Raw genomic sequence first — 22204 nt, 5'->3', positions numbered from 1 at the left:
TGACAGTTCATATACATGTATGAAATAATGTTGACATTTCACCAGCAATTCTTTTGACTATATTTTTACCTTTCACTTACACAATGGAAATGCAGTCATGTGTTTTAGAGCACAGCACAAAGGCCTGAGTGCCAGAAGAAAGAGATTAATTTTACTTTCAACAGCTCAGTAAATCTTAGGCTGCATCAATGATCAAACAGAACAATAGCATGACTATCTTAAACAATTATTCTATAGGCAAAAAAGAAAGCTAACTTCATAGCTGTTGGAAGACCTCTGTGGAACTCTCTTATACATATGCATTAACTTTAAAATATAGTTAAGTTTCTTCATGAAGTACAGATTCTGTACTGGGGAGCCCAAGGCAAGACATCAAGGCTTTCAGACCAGCTTAGGCTAGTCAGTAAGACTACCTCAAAAACAAGACCAAATGAATGATTCAGACCTGTAATCCCAGTAACTTGGCAGGAAAATATTGGGAAGACTGTGGTTCAAGGCCAGCATGACCAAAAAAAGTTAATGAGACTCCATCTCAACCAGTGCCTATCCAGGAAATATAAATAGGATGATGATGGTTCAGGATGGCTCATCAAAAACATGAGGCTCTCTCAGAAAATACCTAAGGCAAAAAAGGCTGGGAGCATGCTCAAGTGGTAGAGCACCTGCCTAGCAAGTAAAAAGCCCCAAGTTCAACAACTAGTACCACCAAAAGAAAAAAAAAGAATGTATTTGATTTTCACCTGATAGTTCACTGAAGTTATCTGGGCTCAACTAAATTAAAACAGCAAAATCTAATTGTTATCTACCTGAGTCAAAAAGCACAACAACATAGGTTTCCAAATTGAATGAGATGTTAATGTCTACCTTCCTCAGGCTATTCTTTCCCAAGACAGGACAAAGGAAAGCTGAGACTTGGATGGTGTTGAGCATTCCAGGACTTCCACATGACAAAGCTTCCCAGCTCCCTTGGAGGGAAGTAGATGGGGCTCAACATGCTTTCAAAAGGGAGACCATGATAACTAGTGAAGTACCAAAGTACATGGCAAAAGGACAACGTTGCAAAGCAATAAAAAGAGAACAAATACAAATGAAGAGAGGAAGGATGGGCAAATAGTCATAATATTTAATGTACATATATGAAAATGAAACCAGGTAAATTGAGAGGATGAGTGGGGGTTGGGAGAAATGGGGGAGAGGGAAGAGGTGACACTGACTAAGCAGCATTATACTCATAAACTTACATGTTGAATTGAAAGTCCCTTATACAACTACTTAAGGATAATAAAAAAAATTTAAAAATACAACATACAAAAATGTATACATTATTAATTTTTATGTGGAAAAGGAAACACTGCTAGATGGATAGAGATAGATGTAATCTACAGAGACAGATATATCAATAATAATGTACAAACTGAGACATGCAGGAACCAGAAATGCTAAGAACAAGAAATAAGATAGTGCCAGGTACTGCTCGCTCATGCCTGTAATCCTAGCTACTCAAGAAACTGAGATCCTAGGATTGTGGTCCAAAGCCATCAAGGGCAGAAAAGTCTGTAAGACTCTTACCTCCAATTAGCCTGCAAAAAGCCAGAAGTGAAGCTGTGATTCAAGTGGTAGAGTATCAGCCTTAAGCAAAAAGGCCAACTCTGTGAGAGTACAGAGTTGAAGTCCCAGTATTGGTACAAAAAAGAAATGAGGAAGAGGGAGGAGCAGGGGGATAGGGACAGAGAAGAAGAAGGAAGGAGGAGGGGAGGGAAAAAAAAGGGAGAGGGAAGGAGGAAAGGGAAAATACTATAAACTACTGAGTAAGCACTCGAATATAATACCATTAAAGAAAAAGAGATGAAACAAAATATGCTTGGTATCCTACTGCCAAAATATCACGATTTCACCATTAAGAAAACCCCATTTTAAACCTCCACGATGTCTCCAATATTATTCACATTATATAGCTATAAAGAGAAGAAATGGTGAACAAGGTAAATGCTTTGGGCCTACCCAGTTTGTCTAAGGCTTGTATGTTGTCCTTATATATGCTTTCTCCATTGTCCTCATCTTCATCCAGGTTCGTTTCTGAGTCCACAGCATCAGGCAGACAGAGGACTGGTGTTTTGGGTGGTTCTACAACAGTTCCTAAAATAAGAATTGCTCACTTCAACCACTGATAGGTGATGGCCATATTTAAGTGCTGTAGTTATTCACTCCTATTAAGTTTATTTCATTTTTATTTACGTCACTCTTGCTTTCCTTTGCACAACTTCATTGTAAGCAGCTCAGGTAACTTATATCTATGATTTGTTTGACCTAAAATCCCCTTGGGGAACCAGTCAGTTCCAAAAAGAAACTTGTTAATAATGTTTGGAAAAAAAAAGGAGGCGGGGGAACAAGTCGATGGAAGAGAAAAGCAAAGTTGAATCTATGACAAAGAAGAATAGATGCTTTTTAATATGCCTTCAGAAAGAGAAACAACTGCCAAAGTTTTATGCTCTAGTTGTGGCACATAACCAACAAATCTCTCTGGCACACTATGATGTGTACAGCAAACAAGTCTACCTAGGTAACCTTATAAAATGCAATGAGGTGACTGAAACTCCCGTGGGTACTGAGGATTGCCTTCCATTGCTCAGTTGAGCTAAATAAAGTGACAGGAGTTTCCCATTTCAGCCAGTCCCTATCGATAATCTCTTAAACATAAGAAAAGATGAAGAATCAACTATGGTTATTTGTTAAATAATTACTAATTGCTTATGATCTTTTTGTTTCTTTGGAAGTATTGCAGTTTGAACTTGAGTCTTAGGCAAATGTTCTACCACTTGAGCCATGCCTAGCCCTATACTCTCAGTAGAAGTTTTAACCTGAATCTCACTTTAGTTTTAGCTTCTAACTCAGAAGAAACAACAGCTAGAAAAGGAAGTTAAATAATTCCAAAAAGAATGCATCAAAAGTGGGACATTATCCGGGCGCTGGTGGTTCACACCTGTAATCCTAGCTACTCAGGAGGCTGAAATCTGAGGATGGCAGTCCAAAGCCAGTCAAGCAGGGAAGTCCTTGAGACTCTTATCTCCAATAAACCACTCAGAAAACTGGAAGTGGCACTGTGACTCAAGTGGTAGAGTGCTAGCTTTGAGCTGAAGAGCTGAGGGACAGTGTCCAGGCCCAGAGCTCAAGCCCCATGACAGCCAAAAAAAAAAGAAAAAAAAAGTGGGACATTCCATTGAAAAATGAGCTAGTCCCTTCCAAAAGTCTATGCCATAGAGGCAGAGATGGAAGATTCTTCTAGATTAAGAAACCAAAGAAGGGCTGAGAATGTGACTTACTGGTAGAGTGCTTGCCTAGTATGCATGAAGCCCTCAGTTCAATTCCTTAGTACCACATAAACAGAAAAAGCCAGAAGTGGCATTGTAGCTCTAGTGGTACATAACCTTGAGCAAAAGAAAGCTCAGGGATAGTGCCCAGGCCCTGAATTCAAGTCCCAGGACTGACAAGAAGGGAGGAAAGGAGGAAGGATGGAGGGAAAGGAAGGAAGGAAGAAAGGAAGGAAGGGAAGGAGGGAAGGAGGGAGGGAGGGAAAGAAGGAGGGAGGGGGGGAGAGAAGGAAGGAAAGAAGGAAAGAAAGAAAGGAGAGAAAGAAAGAAAGAAAGAAAGAAAGAAAGAAAGAAAGAAAGAAAGAAAGAAAAGAAAGAAAGAGAAAGAAAGAAAGAAAAAGAAAGAAAGAAAGAAAGAAAGAAAGAAAGAAAGAAAGAAAGAAAGAAAGAAAGAAAGAAAGGGAAAAGAAAAGAAGAAACCAAAGAAGCCAGGCACTAGTAGCTCATTCCTGTAATCCTAGCTACTCAGGAGTCTGAGATCATGGTTGAAGCCAACCTAGAAAGTCCATAAGATCTTATCTTCAATTAACTAGCAAAGAGCCAGAAGTGGAGCTGTAGCTCAAGTGGTGGAATGACAGCCTTGAGTGAAAAAGCTAAGGGACAGTGTCCAGGCCCTGAGGTCAAGCCCTTGCACATATATACACACTAACACACATACACTCCAAAAGAGAGAGGGAGAGGGATAAATATAACACATGAAATGCATGTATTTAGGCCTCCATTTTATGAGGTTTTAAGGGGGAAAGAATTTAATAAGGAACAGGAAGATAAAATATAAAATATTTCTCAGCAACTGGGAAATTTTTTTTGTGCTGGTCCGTGTGTGTGTGTGTGTGTGTGTGTGTGTGTGTGTGTGTGTGTGTGTGTGTGTGTGTGTGTGTGTGTGTGTGTGTGTGTGTGTGTGTGTGTGTGTGTGTGTGTGTGTGTGTGTGTGTGTGTGTGTGTGTGTGTGTGTGTGTGTGTGTGTGTGTGTGTGTGTGTGTGTGTGTGTGTGTGTGTGTGTGTGAGAGAGGGGGGGGAAGGGAGAGGGAGAGAGGGAATAACAAATGACATTCAGGGGCCTTTTGAAAAGTAATTTCTACCTCCATTAAGTAGCTGTTAGAGCTTTGTCAGAGTGCACACCCTATCACATTATCATAAACAAAGACAAGCTGACAAATTTCTCCCTCGCCACGTTACACGGGATGAACTATTTTTTTCTTACTCAAATTCACAGAGCATATCTTCACTATTCTTTAGTAAACCTTGGCTCTTTGGAGGGGAGAGGAGCGGTGGCATTAATCACCTGTGTCAGAAGGCCATTCAGAGGAAGACTGGGCTGGGGATGTTTTCTTGCGCACAAGGGTCAAGTGTACCACCTGCCCTGCATTTCGTAATACTTCTACCACATCCTGATTGGCAAATCCCTGAATATTCACACCGTCCACCTAAAACAGTAACACACAAATCCATCAAAGGTTTCAAGGTAACCACCTCCATTTTTAATTACAGCAATGGTGAAGATTCAAATCTTACCATACTGTGTTTCTATAAAACTCTTGTATGTGTATATTGTATATATAAACATAAAGATTCTGCAAATAGGTAACATGAATTTTTTCCACTAAATGGGGGAAATAAAGTTTAAGTAGTAAAAGTTTTATTTTCATATAGATAAAATATTTCAATTTTAAGTGTACCTAAAATTACTGAAGTAAAAAAACTACTTTCACAAAGAGATGGGGAAAAGAAAAATTAATGAGCAGGGTACCCGTGACTCGTGCCAACAATCCTAGCTACTAATCTTAATCTAAGGATTCAGGTTTGAAGCCAGCCCAAGCAGACAAAATTCAAGAGATTTTTTTTTTTGTCAGTCATGGGGCTTGAACTCTGGGCCTGGGCACCATCCCTCAGCTCTTCAGCTCAAGGCTAGTGCTCTAACACTTGAGCCACAGGGCCACTTTCAACTTTTTCTGTTTTTATGTGGTACTGAGGAATCGAACCCAGGGCCTCGTGCATTTGAGGCAAGCACTCTACCACTGAGCCACCTTCCCAGCCCTCAAAAGATTTTTATTTCAAATTAACCAGCAAAAGCTGGAAGTGAAGGTATGGCTCAAGCAATAGAACACCAGCCTTGAACAAAAAAAAAAAAAGCCAAGAAAGAGAACAACGCCCTGAGTTCAAAGCCCCAATACTAACACATAAAAGAAAAAAAAGAACTTATTTGTGGTTACTTAATTAATTGTACATGAAATGAGTGAGTGTAAAAAGCAAAAAGAGGGCTGGGAAGGTGGCTCAGTGGTAGAGTGCTTGCCTTGCATGCCTGAGGCCCTGGGTTCGATTCCTCAGCACCACATAAGCAAAAAAGAAAAAAGCCGGAAGTGGCATTGTGGCTCAAGTGGTAGAGCGCTTGCCTTGAGCTGAAGAGCTGAGGGACAGCGCCCAGGCCCAGAGTTCAGGTCCCACGACTGAACCACCCCCCCAAAAAAAAAGTAAAAAGAGACTTGAAAAAAATACCTATATATAATACATCTATATGGACACACACACACACACACACACACACACACACACACACACACACACACACACGGTTCTTGGCCTTGAACTCAGGGCCTTAACATTATCTCTTAAATCCTGTCACTCTACCATTTGAGCCACGTTTCCACCTGTGGCTTTTTTGCTGGCCAATTTGAAATCAGTCTTACCAACTTTTCTGCCCAAAATGGCTTCAAAGCAAGATCCTGAGATCTCAGCTTCCTGAACAGGCATGAGCCATGGGCACCTGACATGGAAAATAACTTCCTAGTAGAACAGAACACCTTTCAAATATATTTGTTTCCATTTACGTAATATATTGCTTTTTCCACATCAATATAGTTAGTGATCTGTTTCTTCACTCACAGAAAAAAAAGTCAGACTTCAGGCTATTCATGGCCAAATGAATAAGATTTTACGGTAACTGAGGAAATAATATTTTCAAAACCTATGAACCTCCACTCACCCACCCTCCTCTCTAACTATGACATAAACAAGAAAACTTCTGGGTTTTTTTTTTTTCCCCAAGTCAATGGAAATCTAAAAGAGTGCAATTACTCACAGCAACTATTTTGTCATTCACTTGGATCTGGCCATTGTAGTACGCCGCACTGCCTGGTATGACACTTTTCACATAAATCCCTGAAGCCTCCCCTGAAGGTACAGACATAGGGAGAAAGGAAGAAAGTTCTAATTAGGCCTTGATTGCAAAATTCATATCAAGAGGTTAATTAGCTGAAGAGGCTGACTGGAGGCTTGATAAATACTATTTTGAACACAAGCAGAGGAATTGATGGATTCCTTCAAACTGTCACCATTGTGAGTGACCCGAATTTGAAATGACTTGACTGATCATGACTCCTGTTCTGGAAAAGCAATTTGTACAGGAAGCTGATGAAATATACTCCCAATCTCCAAGGGAGCCCAGAAGGGCCCACCTCCATGCCTCCCACTCAGGGGCTTGAGCAGCCCTCCATGGCCTCCCTTCCACCCACCCTGCATAGCAGGAAACAAGAGTCTTCTAATACATCTTCCTGTTGAGAAGCAGTTCAATCAGTACTCACATGGACTATACAACACAGGAAATACAAACAAACAAACAAAACAGGTAATAGTGGTTCACACCTATAATCCTAACTACTTAGGAGGCTGAGATCTAAGGATCATAGTTCAAAGCCAACTGGGAAAGGAAAGTCCAATTAACCAAAAAGCTAAAAGTGGAGCTGTGGCCCAAGTGGTAGTGTCCCAGTCTTAAGTGAAGAAAAAAAGTTGAACAAGAACGAGAAGGCTCGAGTTCAAGCCCTAGTGAAGGCACCAAAAAATAAAACATTTTTTTTCTTAAAACTCCCAGGAAAATAAAAGTTCATATGATCTTAAGAAAACAAAAACAAAAACAAGAATAGCCCTAGATGGGGCTGGGAAGATGGCTCAGTGGTAGAGTGCTTGCCTCGCATGCATGAGGCCCTGAGTTCAATTCCTCAGCACCACATAAGCAGAAAAAGCCAGAAGTGGTGCTGTGCTCAAGTGGTAGAGCGCCAGCCTACCACTTGAAGAGCTGAGGGACAGCACCCAGGCCCCAAGTTCAGGCCCATGACTGACAAAAAAAAAAAAAAAAAAAGAATAGGCCTAGAACATGAAATAGTCATATTATTATATAACATTTAACTAGGAACAATGGCTATTAAAATCTGATTATTATAAAAAGCATACATTCCTATGGGAAAGACCTAGAAGGGAAACTGGAAAATTAAAAACTACAGGTTTGGATCATCTGATATTTATATTTTTATTCATTTTAAATAAAACTCAAAGCCATGTATTAGGAAAAAGTATACATTTGCATATTCCTACATATGCCCACATAATAATACATACATGTCATAAAATCCCACTGGAGATTCCCCATAATATGAAAAACAACAATGAGAAGTACAAGTTGTCATGTCGAAAACGAACTTTACAACTTTGGGGGGGGGGGAGGATTGGGTGGGGGGTGGGGAGGCTGGGAAGGGATGTGAAGGGTAAACAAAGGAGAAGGCTGCAAAGCTTGATAAGAAATGTACTCATTATCTTGCCCATGTAATTGTAACCCCTCTGTACGGTATGTTCACAATAAAAAAAGAAAGAAAGAAAAGAACAAAAAACTTATTTTTTGATGTTATATTCCACTATATCCCTTCAACTTGTGCTAGCCTTGAGCAAAAATTCTCAGGGACAGCACTCAGGTACTGAGTTCAAGCCCCAAGACCAGCACAAAAAGCTGGAAGTGGAGGTGTGGTTCAAATGGTAGAGTGCCAATACAGTAAGTAGAAAACTGAAAAATGTTCAGACTTTATTGAGTTTTAAGAACAAAGAAGTAAAATGACTTAGTAACACAAACATTAAAGTTTCCATCATTTAATTCTCTATTATTTAAGAACAAAGCCATAAGTTTACGAACTAAGCTATGAATACTTTAACCAGACTTCACCTATTGACAACTAACTACTCAATATGCTTTTTTTTTTTGCCACATCTGGAACTTGTCTAAATTCAGAATCTAAAAAAAGGTCACACTTAGAAGAATCTGAAGGCTTGAAAAGAAGGTATTTCATTAGGCTAAAATAGCACATGGTAGTCTGACATGAATTTCACTCAGGACTTGAATACATTAGCTCTTTCCACCTGCTCTAACTATTCAAAATAACAATTTTTTTGAAGAAATTAACACTCTAAGCTTGCCACTTTTTCAGATAAATCAAAACATTTCATAACTGAATTTTCATGTAACCAGAAAATATTTGTAAAAAGGTTTACTTGGACTTGACCTAATAATTCTCTTCTAATAAAAGAAAAACTCTCACAGTGAAAGTTAACAAAGCTAACCTTTCAGGTAAGAGCTGAGGAAATTTTACTCAGATACAGGAGCCATGTATTTAATATTACAATATGTTCCCTTTTTATGAAAAGGAAAATTATTCTAATATTTGTTTTGTCTTTTCTCATGATTAAACACAGTAGTAATACTTACTGGCCATTCTTAACATACAGCACATGCACTAATACATTTACTTCATCACAAACACAATACATCATATAACATGTTAATAATTATCATATTCAAAATATATGTACTTTAGCAAAAAAGAGATATAATCCAAATGCTATATACTGAATTGGGCAAGTAAATTCTCTTGTTAGTAACTATAGAGCCAGCTATTAAAGTAGTTAGAGAAAAAAAGAGATTCTCTAATCACTGGAAAGTAACAATGCTATTATAGAGTCATGGTTTTATTGTTGAAGGTCTAAATTAAAATCTGCCAAGTCTTTAATTTTACCGTCTAGAACCTTAACATCCTTTATAATGATTTCCAAATACAAAAAGAAATGATTCATTTACCTGTATGAGATGTTCCAACATAGCCAACAATTCTAATCCCAAGACTCTGTCCATCTTTTTTAATGAGTTCAACATTGTAAGTTTCAAAAAGAGGAGAATTTTCCTGAAAGGAAATAACAGACTTCATTACATATGTTTAGTTACATAACCATGTGTCCTGAATCAATCTGTGCAAGGGTTGCCAAGTTTCTCCAGTGATAGTAAAATTTTATGATGCTTTCCATGACTTCAATCCCTAGAGCTACTTACATGACAAGAGAAAGAGTATTCAGGTAAATCTAATCCAATCACAGGCGCCTTTAAAACCAGGAAGGGAAGTGGAAAAGATTTGAAACATTAAGGACTGAAGTGTGATTTGAAGTTGGAAGGGATCATGCAAACAGTGGAGTCTGTATGTCTGTTGTGTGTGTATGTGTGTATGTGTGTGTGTGAGAGAGAGAGAGAGAGAGAGAGAGAAAGAAAGTATATGAGAGAAAGTGTGTATGTGTGTGTGTGTGTGTGTGAGAGAGAGAGAGAGAGAAAATGTATGCGAGAAAGTGTGTGTGTGTACACTGGGACTTGAACTCGAGGCGTGGGCACTGTCTCCCAGCTTTTTCACTCCCAGCAGGTGATGGTTCATAAGAGATGAGTGTCTCATAGACTTTCCTGCCTGGGCTGGCTTCAAACCATTATCTTCACATATCAGCAACCTGAGTAACTAGGATTACAGGCAGGAGCCACTGTCAGCACCTTGGTGGCAATGGGGTCTTAAGGAACTGAAAGATGTTCTGGCTGAGCCAGCACAGAAAAAGGGATCTTGTCCACAGCCTGAAAACTGTGCTCTGCCAACTATGTGAATGAGCTTAAATGTGGATGAAACGTTTTCAGGCTGTGGAGAAAAGCCAGGAGCAGGCCCGCACTTTGATTTCAGTCTTAAAAGAATCTAAACAGAAAGCCCAGCAATCCTTCCTTGAATTCAGACCTATAGAACTGCAACCAGAAATGGATATTGCTTTAAGCTACTAAATTTCTACTAACACCAAGAGATTAATATAGCTTCTTAGAAAAATCACGCTGGAAGTGGCGCTGTGGCTCAAGTGGTAGAGTACTTGCCTTGAGCTGAAGAGCTGAGGGACAGCGCTCAGGCCCAGAGTTCAAGCCCCATGACCAACAAAATAAGGAAAGAAAAATCGCAGGCTATAGTTTGTTTGAAAAGTAGTCACAAGGATAAAGAAAATTTAGTTTAAAAGAAAAAGGCTATGTCTTATAAGTAATATTAAAAATACTGATCCTAAGCTGGATGTCAATGGCTCACACCTGTAATCCTACATACTCAAGAGGCTGAGATCCCAGGATCATGATTTGAAGCCAGACAAGGAAGCAAAGTCTGTGAGACTCACCTCCAGAAAAAGCCAGAAGTACTGTGCTGTGGCTCAAGTGGTAGAGTCCTAACCTTGAGAAAAAGAATCTCAAGGACGAGAGTTCAAACCCCAGGACTGGCAAAAAACAAACAACAAAAAAATAACCTTGAGAAAAAGAATCTCAAGGACTACAGTTCAAACCCCAGGACTGGCAAAAAACAAACAACAAAAAAAATAAAACTTACTTTTCGGACTGGGAAGGTGTCTCAGTGGTAGAGCACTTGCCTTGCATGCATGAGGCCCTGGGTTCGATTCCCCAGCACCACATAAGCAAAAAGAAAAAAGCCAGAAGTGGCACTGTGGCTCAAGTGGTAGAGCACTAGCCTTGAGCTGAAGAGCTGAGGGACAGCGCCCAGGCCCAGAGTTCAAGCCCCACAACCGGACCCAAAAACAAACAAAACAAAAAACTTACTTTTCATTCTTGTCTTCTACATATAAAGATCTAAACCCATAATACTCTCTTTCAAACACTAATGTTAGAAAATAAAAATTGAGTCAAATTCCCTAACAGCTTCCCTGGTCCTTCACTACACAAGACTTCAGAGAGCTATAGTATCAGAGAGGAAGAAAATAGTAACAACCACTGTTTGGTTACAAATTGTGTCACCAGCTCATATCTGCAATCCTAGCTGCTTAGAATGATCACTAGTTTCATTTACAAGAATTTTCATATATTGACCAGTATGTACACTTTTCCCTCTGCCCCTCACATCATATCTCCTGTCACAAAGGAAACACACAGTTCAAAGACTCAAGGGGGGGGGAGGGGACGGAGAGGAATAGAGAAAAAAAATAGAGAGAAGGAAAGAAAAGGAAAGGAAAAAAAGCGGGGAAGGGAAAAGAAGGAGGAAAGAGGGAAGGGAAGGCGAAGGGGAAGGGAGGGAACAGATTAAGATATGGCTAGTGTCTGAATTTGCATTCTTGTGTTTCCCGGGTATCATTAAGGTACTATTGATACCAATGCTTCAAGTTAAAAGGATTTCTTCTTTTGTACTATATTATTTCTGTAAAGAATGGTACTCACAGAAGCAGAGTTGTTGGCTGCAGCAGGCTGGGCAACAGGTAATGATGTAGGGGTAGGAGGTGTTACCAAAATTTGGCCAACTGGGTCTCTAGCCACAAGCATCCTGACTGAATTCCCACAGTTCCTCAACACTTGCGCAACTTGCTCACTGCTCATTCCCTGAACATTTGTGCCTCCAATCTTCAAGATGTGGTCCCCTGTCTGTAGTCTTCCATCCTTCAATCCAAGAAAAGAAAAATTATTCAGAAAAATCAATGAGTTAACTTCATTAGTTAGTAGCAATCCACCAAATTGTTTTTTTAAATTATTTTTATTGTTATTATAAAGGGGATATACAGAGAGGTTACAGTTACATAAGTCAGGTACAAACTTCCAATTCTGACAAAATAACAAGAATTTTGAAGGCACCTAAAATATTGAACAAAAATATAACGTTTGGGAATTATTGAATTGGGAAGTGAGTAAAGGCATTCCTTGTAAAACACAAAAGACAAAGGGTTCAAATGGGAAAAGTAATCAGAATTCTAAAATGAGTATTTGCTTCAGGGTATCAATTCATGTATAATGGCCTAGAGCCAGAGAACAATGGATAGCCAAGCAAGGAACCAGTCCAAAAGCCTGGCCTTCAAGAAAGGAAGGTCAGAATAGAAGCTTCCAGTATAAAGCTAAGGAACTCTCAGAACAGTAAGCTGAGCAGCCCGTCAGAGAGTAGTCAAGGCATGAGCAAAATAACATGAGTCAGTTACTTTTCAGACCTTCTTTTTGGTCAGACCATAATTCTGTTCAGGACCAGTGGTCTCACAGAGGCAATTTGGCCCTTATTCTTTGTCAGGATCACTGACTTTCCCTTGGTTAGGGAGTTGTTTTGACTTCAAATTTGTTGCATGAGATGTAAAATTATCATTAAAGTGGAGATGCAGCCATTCTGTTTTCCTGTTGTTGTTGTTGCTGATACTGGCCCTTGAACTGAGGGCCTGAGTACTCTCTCTTTCCTTTTCACTCAAGGCTGGTGCTCTACCACTTGAGCCACAGTGCCACTTCCCATTTTTGTTGGTTAACTGGAGATAAGGGGCTCATAAACTTTCCTCCCTAGGCTGCCTTCAAACCACAATCCTTAGATCTCAGCCTCAAGACTACAGAAAGCAGGTGAGTGAGAAGGGGAATTAAGACTTAAGCTTGGGGGCTGTGCAATCTGGAATGCCCATCTTACATGCAAGTAAGTTTTCAGGAATATAGCTGGGGTCACTACAGGGCTAGAGTTCAGGGGGAAAATCCAATCTGTGCATTAGCATAGAAGTCATTTAAAGTCTTGATTCTGGATGAGTTTAGTGCAAGGATATGTAGTACTGTTTCTTAAACTAGGTAATAAGTATATCATTGGCTATTATTGTAATTGTTACTATTTAAATGTGCACAGTCCAGGCATTGGGGGCTCATACCTATCACCCTAGCTACTCAGGAAGCTGAGATCTGAGGATCACAGTTTGAAACCAGCCCAGGCAGGAAAGTCCAGCAGACTCATCTCCAATTAACCACCAGAAAACCAGAAGCTGTGGCTCCACCCTGAGCAGAAAGCTCAGGGACAGTTCTTAGGCCTTGAGTTCAAGCTCCATGACCAACAGTCAATCAATCAATCAATAAATGAAATGTGTGCAGATGTTTATGTGTATTTCATACACAAGAAAGTCAAGACATAATTTATCAAATAATTTATCAGTTCTAAATGCATTTTTTTCTAAGTGTATTGTATTAGAAAATTTGAGTTCTCCTCAACATTGTTTATTATGGTATAGGAAAGATACCAAAATGTCAACATAATTGCAGAGTACCTTACAAGTCACAGCTCATTTTTATTCATCATGTCATTTAAAGAACAACTTTAAAAAAGCAACATTTTAAAAACATCAGAACCTGCTGGGTGCTGGTGGCTCACGCCTGTAACCTTAGCTACTCAGGAGGCTGAGATCTGAGGACTGCACATCAAAGCAACCCAGGCAGCAAAGTCCATGCGACTCCCTATCTCCTATTAGCCACCAAAAAGCTAAAAGTGGAACTAACCTAAAGCAACAATGCTCAGGGATAGCACCCAGGCAGAGTTCAAGCAAACCCCAGCAAAGGCAACAGAATTGCTGGATCTCTACTTTAATGGTAATTTTATAACTTATGCAACAAATCTGAAGTCTAAACAAGAGGAAGTCAGTGGTCCTGACAAAAAATAAGGACCAAGCTGCCTCCGTGAGTCCAAATGTACTTGAACAAAAATATGATCTGACCAAAGAATAAAGAATGTGCTTCCATAACTGGCTTGGAAAACAACATCACACCACAAAGTTTATATTTAGTCACCTCATAGGCACTATTTTTTTTTCCTATTTTACCTCAACTCAATTTAAAATGATGTAGATAATTTGCATCTGTCACTGAAAGCCAAACATTTTCTTCTTATGGAAAAAACAGGTGTTCTAGGAAATTTGTAAGTGCAAAAATAGTCATTCATCAGACTGATAGGAAAGACACCAAAATGACAGCTGCCTTGTCTACTGCAGCGGCCCCAACGGCTGTATTTTATGGATACTTTCACATTGACATTCTACTGCTACAAACTGTCTACTGAGCAACTACACTGAAAAATACAAAGTTCATTTTGTTCGTGCGTGGGTGCATGTATGTGGGAGGGAGTACATGTGCGCGCGCGTGTGTATGTGTGTGTGTGCGCGCGAGCACGCGCGTGCACGCACGCGCGGATACTGGAACTTGAACTCAGGGCCTAGGCACTGTCCCTGAGCTTTTTTGCTCAAGGCTGACCCTATACCACTTGAGCAACAGCTCTACTCTGGCCTTTTGGTGTTTAATTAGAAATAAGAGTCTCTCACACACACTTTCCTGCCTGGGCTAGCTTTAAACTGCAATCCTCAGATCTCAGCTTCCTGAGTAGTTAGGATTACAAGTGTGAACATGTTCTTTAATATTCTTTAACAAAAGTCATAAATCAATGTAAGTCAATAAATTGCTATTCCTATATTCAAGAATATAGTATGCTAATCAAACATTCAAATATAAAGTTTATGAACCCACAGATTTTTCAAGAGGAAAAAATGCATATTGCCAAATAGAAGACAGAAAATTAAAAACTTAGTAAAGTAAGGTACCACATTCTGACAGTACCACTTACATAGTTTAAAAGAAAAAAATAACTTTAATCAGTTAACAGCTTTTGGCTAAAATAATTTGCATCTTGAATCCTCTGATATGGTGTTGCAGATGATAATTTCAATTAAGAAGTATTTGCAAATATCAGAATTAAGGGTTGAGGGGCTGGGAAGGTGGCTCAGTGGTAAAGCACTTGCCTCGCATGCCTGTGGCCCTGGGTTCAATTCCTCAGCACCACATAAGCAAAAAGAAAAAAGCCAGAAGTGGTGCTGTGGCTCTTGAGCTGAAGAGCTGAGGGACAGCGCCGAGGCCCAGAGTTCAGGCCCCATGACCGGACCAAAAACAAACAAACAAAAAAAAAAAACAGAATTAAGGGTTGAGCTACAAAGAAGAAATTCAATTTTGCCAGGCACCAGTGGTTCATGCTTGTAACCCTAGCTACTCCACAGGCTGAGATCTGAGGATTCAAGTTGGAAGCCAGCCTGAGCATCAAAGTCCTTAAGACTTTTATCTCTAGTTAACCAGCAAACAGCTGGTTCAAGTAGTAGTAGTAGTAGTAGTAGTAGTAGTAGTAATGCCAGCCTTGAGCAAAGCTTCCTAAGTGAGAACACAAGGCTCTGAATTCAAGCCCCCAGTACTAGCACAAAAAAATGAAGGGAGAGAAAGAGGGAGGAGGGAAGAAGGGAGGGAAAAAAGGAAGGAAAGATGGAAAGAAGGAAGGAAGGAAAGAAGGAAGGAAGGAAGGAAGGAAGGAAGGAAGGAAGGAAGGAAGGAAGGAAGGAAAGAAGGAAGGAAAGAAGGAAGGAAGGAAGGAAGGAAGGCAGGCAGGCAGGCAGGCAGCTGTCAATAGGATTACTGGAAGATTTAAGTGCTCCTATGTGTCTCTGTTGGGAGAGGACTCTTAGAAACCAGCTTGCTTTCCCTTGGACATCATCTCATGCCCCTTTTCTGTTGCTGGTCTTTTTGTATTCTTTCATTGTAATCACAGCATCATTACAATAACACTGTTTTGCTATCACTGTTTTACAGCCATAAAGTTACCCGTATGTTGAGCCCTGAGTGTCCTCCTAGCAAAACATCAACCCTCAGGGTGGTCTTGGAACTATTCAGAACCATGAAATCACACTAAGAAGTAATTTGCCCAAGGTTAAAAGTGGCTCCATAATTCAAACTTTCATCCATTTGATTGTAGATGGATGCAACTCACATGCTATGATACCACACCCATACATCTCAAAAAAGCTCACCTAGGATGTAGGAGGGATACGAATCTGTTCAAAGGTAGATAATAGGAAGGGTGTATGCCACATCTTGTGTTACAAACTGGGATGTTAAATACCACAAAGTTACTTCCTGTGTTCCAGCAAGTATAACACTGAGAAGAACCAGGAAACAAATGGCCCAAGCATGAAATGAATGTGTTCAGCCAAAGGATTGAAGGGATACTAGGCACTGGTGGTTTGTGACTGAATTCTAGCTACTAAGGAGACTAAGATCTGAGGACTGTAGTTTGAGGCCAGTCCAGGCTGACAAATCCATGAGTCTTATCTCCAGTTTAACAAAAGGCCGGAACTGGAGGTATGGCTCAAATGGTAGAGTGCCAGCTGCAAGAGAAAAAGCTGAGTGAGAGTTCATGTCCTATTACTCACATTAAAAAAAAAAGCCAGGCACTGATGCCTCATACCTATAATCCTAACTACTCAGGAGGCTGAGATCTGGGGTTTTCATTTCAAAGCCAGCCCAAAAAGGAAAGTTCATGAGACTCTTATCTCCAATTAACCACAGAAAACCGGAAGTGGTGCTGGGGCTCAAAGTGGTAAAGCACTAGACCTGAGCAAAAGAGGTCAGGACCAGCATCAAGGCCCCAAGTTCAAGCCCAATGACCGACAAAAAGTAAAAACAAAAAGCTGAAGGGATTTCATCCGCCATTAGCTAAGAGAAAAGAGAAGTGATTTTGTCACTCCCAAGCTATGCCACCTTTAGCAATTTCTTAATGGTTTCCATACCTATAATTTGGAAATAAAGCTGTTTTGAGGATTACATTAGAATAATGTGTATTAGGCAGATGACAATGTCTGGCATAAGCCCCTGCTTCTCCATTACAGCTCTCTGATGGGCAAAGCCCTCCCCTCCTTGATGACCTGAAGCAGTGACAAGGCCTTCCAGTAAAGGGTGAAAATCAGACTTGGGCTTTTCCCAACAGTGCCTCAATGGGATTAATCTGGGAAACTCTGCACATCACAATGTCCTTGTGAAAATTCATAATGCACATTAGTATATTAAAAAGCACAGAAAAGTCTTATAGAAAAGAAACCTACTTGATGTCGCTCAAATTTATTTGACCTTTTTCAAAATAACTACTGCATTTTTTGGGGGGAGGGTCCGGTTGTGGGGCCTGAACTCTGGGCCTGGGCGCTGTCCCTCAGCTCTTCAGCTCAAGGCTAGCGCTCTACCACTTGAGCCACAGCGCCACTTCCGGCTTTTTTCTTTGTGCTTATGTGGTGCTGAGGAATCGAACCCAGGGCCTCAGGCATGCAAGGCAAGCGCTCTACCACTGAGCCACCTTCCTAGCCCCGTAACAACTACATTTTTGCAGATGGCCAAGTAAGACTCCAGCAAACATGCTGGAGAGAGGAAGAAGTATCAACCACCTCCACAAAATCTCATCCATCCCAGGTTATAACAATACTATTTCAAAAAGCCCTTAGGGTCAGGCACTGGTGGCTCACACCTGAATCTTAGACTTAGGAAACTGAGAATGGAGAGGACCAAAGTTCAAAGCCAGCCTAGGCATTCAGATGAAGCCCCTTCTGAAAAAATAGCTGAGTATGGTGGTGAATATCTGTCATCCCAATTACGTAGGATGCTGAAATTGAAAGGACTTCAGTTCCAAGTCAGTCCATTTCAATGAAAGAAACCGAGCCAGTGCCTGACTAAATGTACGTATTTTAATTTAAGAAAGAGTAATAGTTCCAAAAATGAAGGTACTAGTGACAAGAGAGCTTGACCAAATGTCTTTAATAATTGGTTTCAAAGCCAGGCGCTGGTGGCTCACGCCTGTAATCCTAGCTACTCAGGAGGCTGAGATCTGAGGATCACGGTTCAAAGCCAGCCCGGGCAGCAAAGGCCATGAGACTCTTATCTCCAATAAAACCACTAGAAAACTGGAAGTGGCACTGTGGCTCAAGCAGTAGAGTGCTCGCCTTGAGCTGAAGAGCACAGGGACAGCACCCAAGCCCAGAGTTCAAGCCCCACGACCAACCAAAAAAAAAAAAAAAAAATTGGTTTCAAAGACAACAACTGACCAAGCACTGGTGGCTCACACCTGTAATCCTAGCTACTTAGGAGGCTGAGATCTAAGGATCATGGTTCGAAGCCAGCCCAGGCAGAAAAGTTTGTGAGACAATTATCTTCAATTTGCTACCAGAAAGCTAGTAGAGAAGTTATGGCTCAAGTTGTAGAGCACCTGTCTTTAGTGGAAAAAGCTAAGGGACAGTGCTCAGGCCCTGAGTTCAAGCTCTAAGACCAGCAAACGCGTGAGCGCGTGCACACACACACACACTCACAGACACATGAAGACGGCTGAATTATCCTATCTCTTTCAGCATTCTCAGTGTTGTGAGACATTTTAGTCCTAGTATACAAAGAAAATCTGACCTTCATAAGAAATATAGCTGGAAAAAGGAAGAGAAATTTAACAGCCCCTTTGGCCATTCTTCTTAGACTAACACCTGAAGTTTAAAACAAACAAACAAAAAAAAGGTTGTAATGTAGAATGTGAAACCACAAGAACAAACTTTCAGATATTGTTTCATAAAACCCTTTCATCTGTTTTTTTTTGTCTGTCTGTGTGTGTGTGTGTATGTATGTGTGTGTGCGCACGCGCACACCAGTATGAGGTCTTAAACTGGGTACCTGGATGCTGTCCCTGAACTTTTGTGCTCAAGGGTAGCACTCTACCACTTGAGCTACAACTCTACTTCTGTAATTTTTTTTTAACTTAGTTGGACATAAGAGACTCATGAACTTTCTTGCCCAGCTTAGCTTCAAATCTCAATCCTCAAATCTCAGCCTCCTGAGTAGCTAAGATTATAGGTTTGAGCCATCAGCATCTAGTTTCCTTTAGTTTTTTTTGTTGTTTTGGTTTGGTTTTTGTTGGTCATGGGGCCTGAACTCTGGGCCTAGGTGCAGTCCCTCAGCTCTTCAGCTCAAGGCTAGCGCCCTACCACTTGAGCCACAGTACCACTTGCAGTTTTTTTCTGCTTATGTGGTGCTGAGGAAATGAACCCAGGGCCTCATGCATGCAAGGCAAGTACTCCATTACTGAGCCAACTTCCCAGCCCTCTTTGGCTTTTGTACTGAAAGCAAGTGCTCTATCACTTGAGCCACAGGTGCTCTTCCAGCTTTTTGGAGATAAGAGTCTCACAGACTTTCCTGCCCATGCTGATTTTTGAACCATGATCCTCAGGTCTCAGCCTCTTGAGTAGCTAGGTTTATAGGCATGATCCACCAGCCTCTATGGGTTTTAAGTTTTTAAATGAGCTACTTTCAGTTGAAACACTGTTAGGTAGATATTTGTCAGAAAATTGTAATTCAAGCAAAATCTTGGGAAAATAGTTATAATCACTGTGCCTTATGACTTTATCATTTAAGCCTTGGAAACTACATTAAAGAAGAATACAGATGTTCAAAATGTAGTATTCATTAACAATTCTTTTTAATAAAAAAATACTGTCTTCTGATAAAATCGATAACCCTGTTCATTACAGGCAAAGAACTAAAAACGTTGAATGAAGAACTGTTCAAATTAAAGCAAAGTACGCATTAACGCTTATGGAATAAGCCATGATTAAGCTATACTTCACTTCTAGTTATTGAATCTATATCAAAGTAACTCCTATTATAAAACCACATTTCAAGTGATACAATTTAAATTAATAAGACCAAAATGACAAAAGGTTGACTTACTCGATCCGCTAATCCTCCGGGAACGATGGTCCTCACGATCACACCACTTGTCTTTCCTCCTACAATCCCAAAACCTAATCCAGAACCATCATTAATGAGCTCCACATCTTCCATATGGCCCCAAGAAACCTAAAAGTTAATAGCAAGGAAGAGTCCCAATGTCAGTAAAACACACAGAATCTTGAAATTTCTAAAGTAATGGATGTGCAAGAAATTACACATTCAATTAATCAAGGAGATTCTCTAAAGGCATAGGTAGGTATGTATGTAAGACAGATAATGGCAGGCAGAAAGAAGTCCCTGACCTTAAGAATCTTATAATCCAGTAGAGAAAGTAACTAAAATGTGAATAATGAAACACAAGGTGAGTGTCAGGTTTTAAGACACTGTCACTGTAAGAGGACAACCACCAAGCTCCAATCTGTGCCTGTGACCTAGCACGGGGCCTAGCACCTAAGAGGAACCAATACTCATGTATATGCTTGAAATGAAAGAGAATCACAGACAGATTTTAGGGTATTAGAGAAGACAAGGAAAAAAGAAAAAAGAAAAACTCAATGAAGCATTACAGGGAGATTCAAGGAGAGGGAATTGAACTTGGCCTACAAGGAAGTCATTTAAGCAAAAGAGAAATAGGAAAGCCAGGCACCAGTGGCTCATGTCTGTAATCCTAGCTACTCAGGAGGCTAAGATCTGAGGATCTCGGTTCAAAGCCAGCCCAGGCAAGAAAAGTCCATGAGACTCTTCTCTCTGATAAACCACTAGAAAACCAGAAGTGGGGCTGTGGCTCAAGTGGTAGAGCACTAGCCTTGAGCTGAAGAGCTCAGGGACAGTGCCCAGGCCCAGAGTTCAAGCCCCATGACCAACCAAAGAAGAAAGAAAGAAAGAAAGAAAGAAAGAAAGAAAGAAAGAAAGAAAGAAAGAAAGAAAGAAAGAAAGAAAGAAAGAAAGAAAGAAAGGAAGAAAGGAAGGAAGGAAGGAAGGAAGGAAGGAAGGAAGAAAGAAAGAAAGGAAGAAAGAAAGGAAGAAAGAAAGGAAGAAAGAAAGAAAGGAAGAAAGAAAGAAAGAAGGAAGAAAGGAAGAAAGGAAGGAAGAAAGGAAGGAAGGAAGGAAGGAAGGAAGGAAGGAAGGAAGGAAGAAAGAAAGAAAGAAAGAAAGAAAGAAAGAAAGAAAGAAAGAAAGAAAGAAAGAAAGAAAGAAAGGAAAAAATATAGGAGAGCAAAGCTGGGCCAGACAGTCAGAGATACCTTGTATCTGAATTCAAGCCCCAGTACCAACATAAAAAAGGGAGGAAGGAAGGGGAATGGAGGGGTAGGGGCAGGAGAGGAGAGGACAGGAATGGGTAAGGGAAGGGAGAAGAGGGGGGGGGGAAGTAATGATAAAGAATTTGAGTAGCGCTGTGGCTAAGATCTGAGGATCACGGTTCAAAGCCAGCCTGGGCAGCAAAGTCTGTGAGACTCATATCTCCAATAAACCACTAGAAAACCGAAAGTGGTGCTGTGGCTCAAGCAGTAGAGTGCTCGCCTTGAGCTGAAGAGCACAGGACAGTGCCCAAGCCCAGAGTTCAAGCCCCACGACCCACAAAAAAAATAACAATAATAATAATTAATAAATAAATAAATTTAAAAAATTGAGTAGCCATCTGCTGGAGGCTCAAGCCTGCAATCCTAGCTACTCAGGAGGCTGAGATATGAGGATTACAATTTGAAGCCAGCAGAGAGGAAAGTCAGTGAGACCTTTGTCTCCAATGAACCACCAAAAAGCCGAAGTGGAGCTGTGGCTAAAGAAGTAGAGGGTTAGCCTTAAATTAACACAAAAGCTCAGGGACAGCATCCAGGTCTTGAGTTCAAGCCTCAGGCCTGGCACAAAAACATAATGAAAGAACATGAGGGAAAGAAGCTATTCCCCTATTTCTTCTAAGGGAAAAGAAAGGTGGATCTACCTGAGGACATTAAAAATAGGACTGCGCAAATAAAACAGACAAGACAACATTTACATTTTCCCTCTAGCTAGCAGGCTCCCCTGATAGCTATGCATTCAGCCCACATAACCCAACTACAGAACAAGATGATGAAGGCATACTTACCCATCCTTCAGCTCCTCTATAACATGAAATTGTGAATGTACTATGTAATAAGCAGTAATTTAGGGACTGTTTAACAAGGTCAAGACTGGGCTGATAGCCAGTATCTGGGAAGCAATAATGTTTGCTACCCCAGAAGCCTGAACTAATGATGGCTGTTCCAGTGACAGTACTTATTGGTAACAGGCACTGTGCTGAGTGCTTCCTGAGCCTTCTCCAATTCGCACATCTCTAGTTCCACATAAGAAATGAAGAAGCCAAAGAGGGAAAAGGTCAAGGACTGGGTCGGTATGACCCAACCAGAAACAGAAGAAG

General features: G+C 40.5%; 1 protein-coding gene across 4 annotated transcripts in view; it reads right to left on the bottom strand.

Annotated features, from left to right (window-relative positions):
• Patj (PATJ crumbs cell polarity complex component) overlaps positions 1 to 22204 on the bottom strand; it is a 283552-nt gene that overhangs the window by 243360 nt on the left and 17988 nt on the right. For all 4 annotated transcript variants that reach the window (XM_069987179.1, XM_069987180.1, XM_069987182.1 and 1 more), the window contains exons 7-12: positions 19807 to 19935; positions 11689 to 11904; positions 9265 to 9367; positions 6448 to 6539; positions 4654 to 4795; positions 2002 to 2136 (exon numbers count right to left, since the gene is read on the bottom strand). In XM_069987179.1, the coding sequence (XP_069843280.1) occupies positions 2002 to 2136; positions 4654 to 4795; positions 6448 to 6539; positions 9265 to 9367; positions 11689 to 11904; positions 19807 to 19935 (817 nt within the window). The remainder of the gene's footprint in view (positions 1 to 2001; positions 2137 to 4653; positions 4796 to 6447; positions 6540 to 9264; positions 9368 to 11688; positions 11905 to 19806; positions 19936 to 22204) is intronic.

The sequence above is a fragment of the Dipodomys merriami genome, unplaced genomic scaffold, assembly GCF_024711535.1.
Source record: "Dipodomys merriami isolate MVZ:Mamm:240054 unplaced genomic scaffold, mDipMer1.0.p SCAF_34, whole genome shotgun sequence".
NCBI classification, from domain to species: Eukaryota; Metazoa; Chordata; class Mammalia; order Rodentia; family Heteromyidae; genus Dipodomys; species Dipodomys merriami.
Note: the sequence above shows the minus strand (reverse complement) of the source record. Positions and strands in the feature narration are given on the sequence as shown.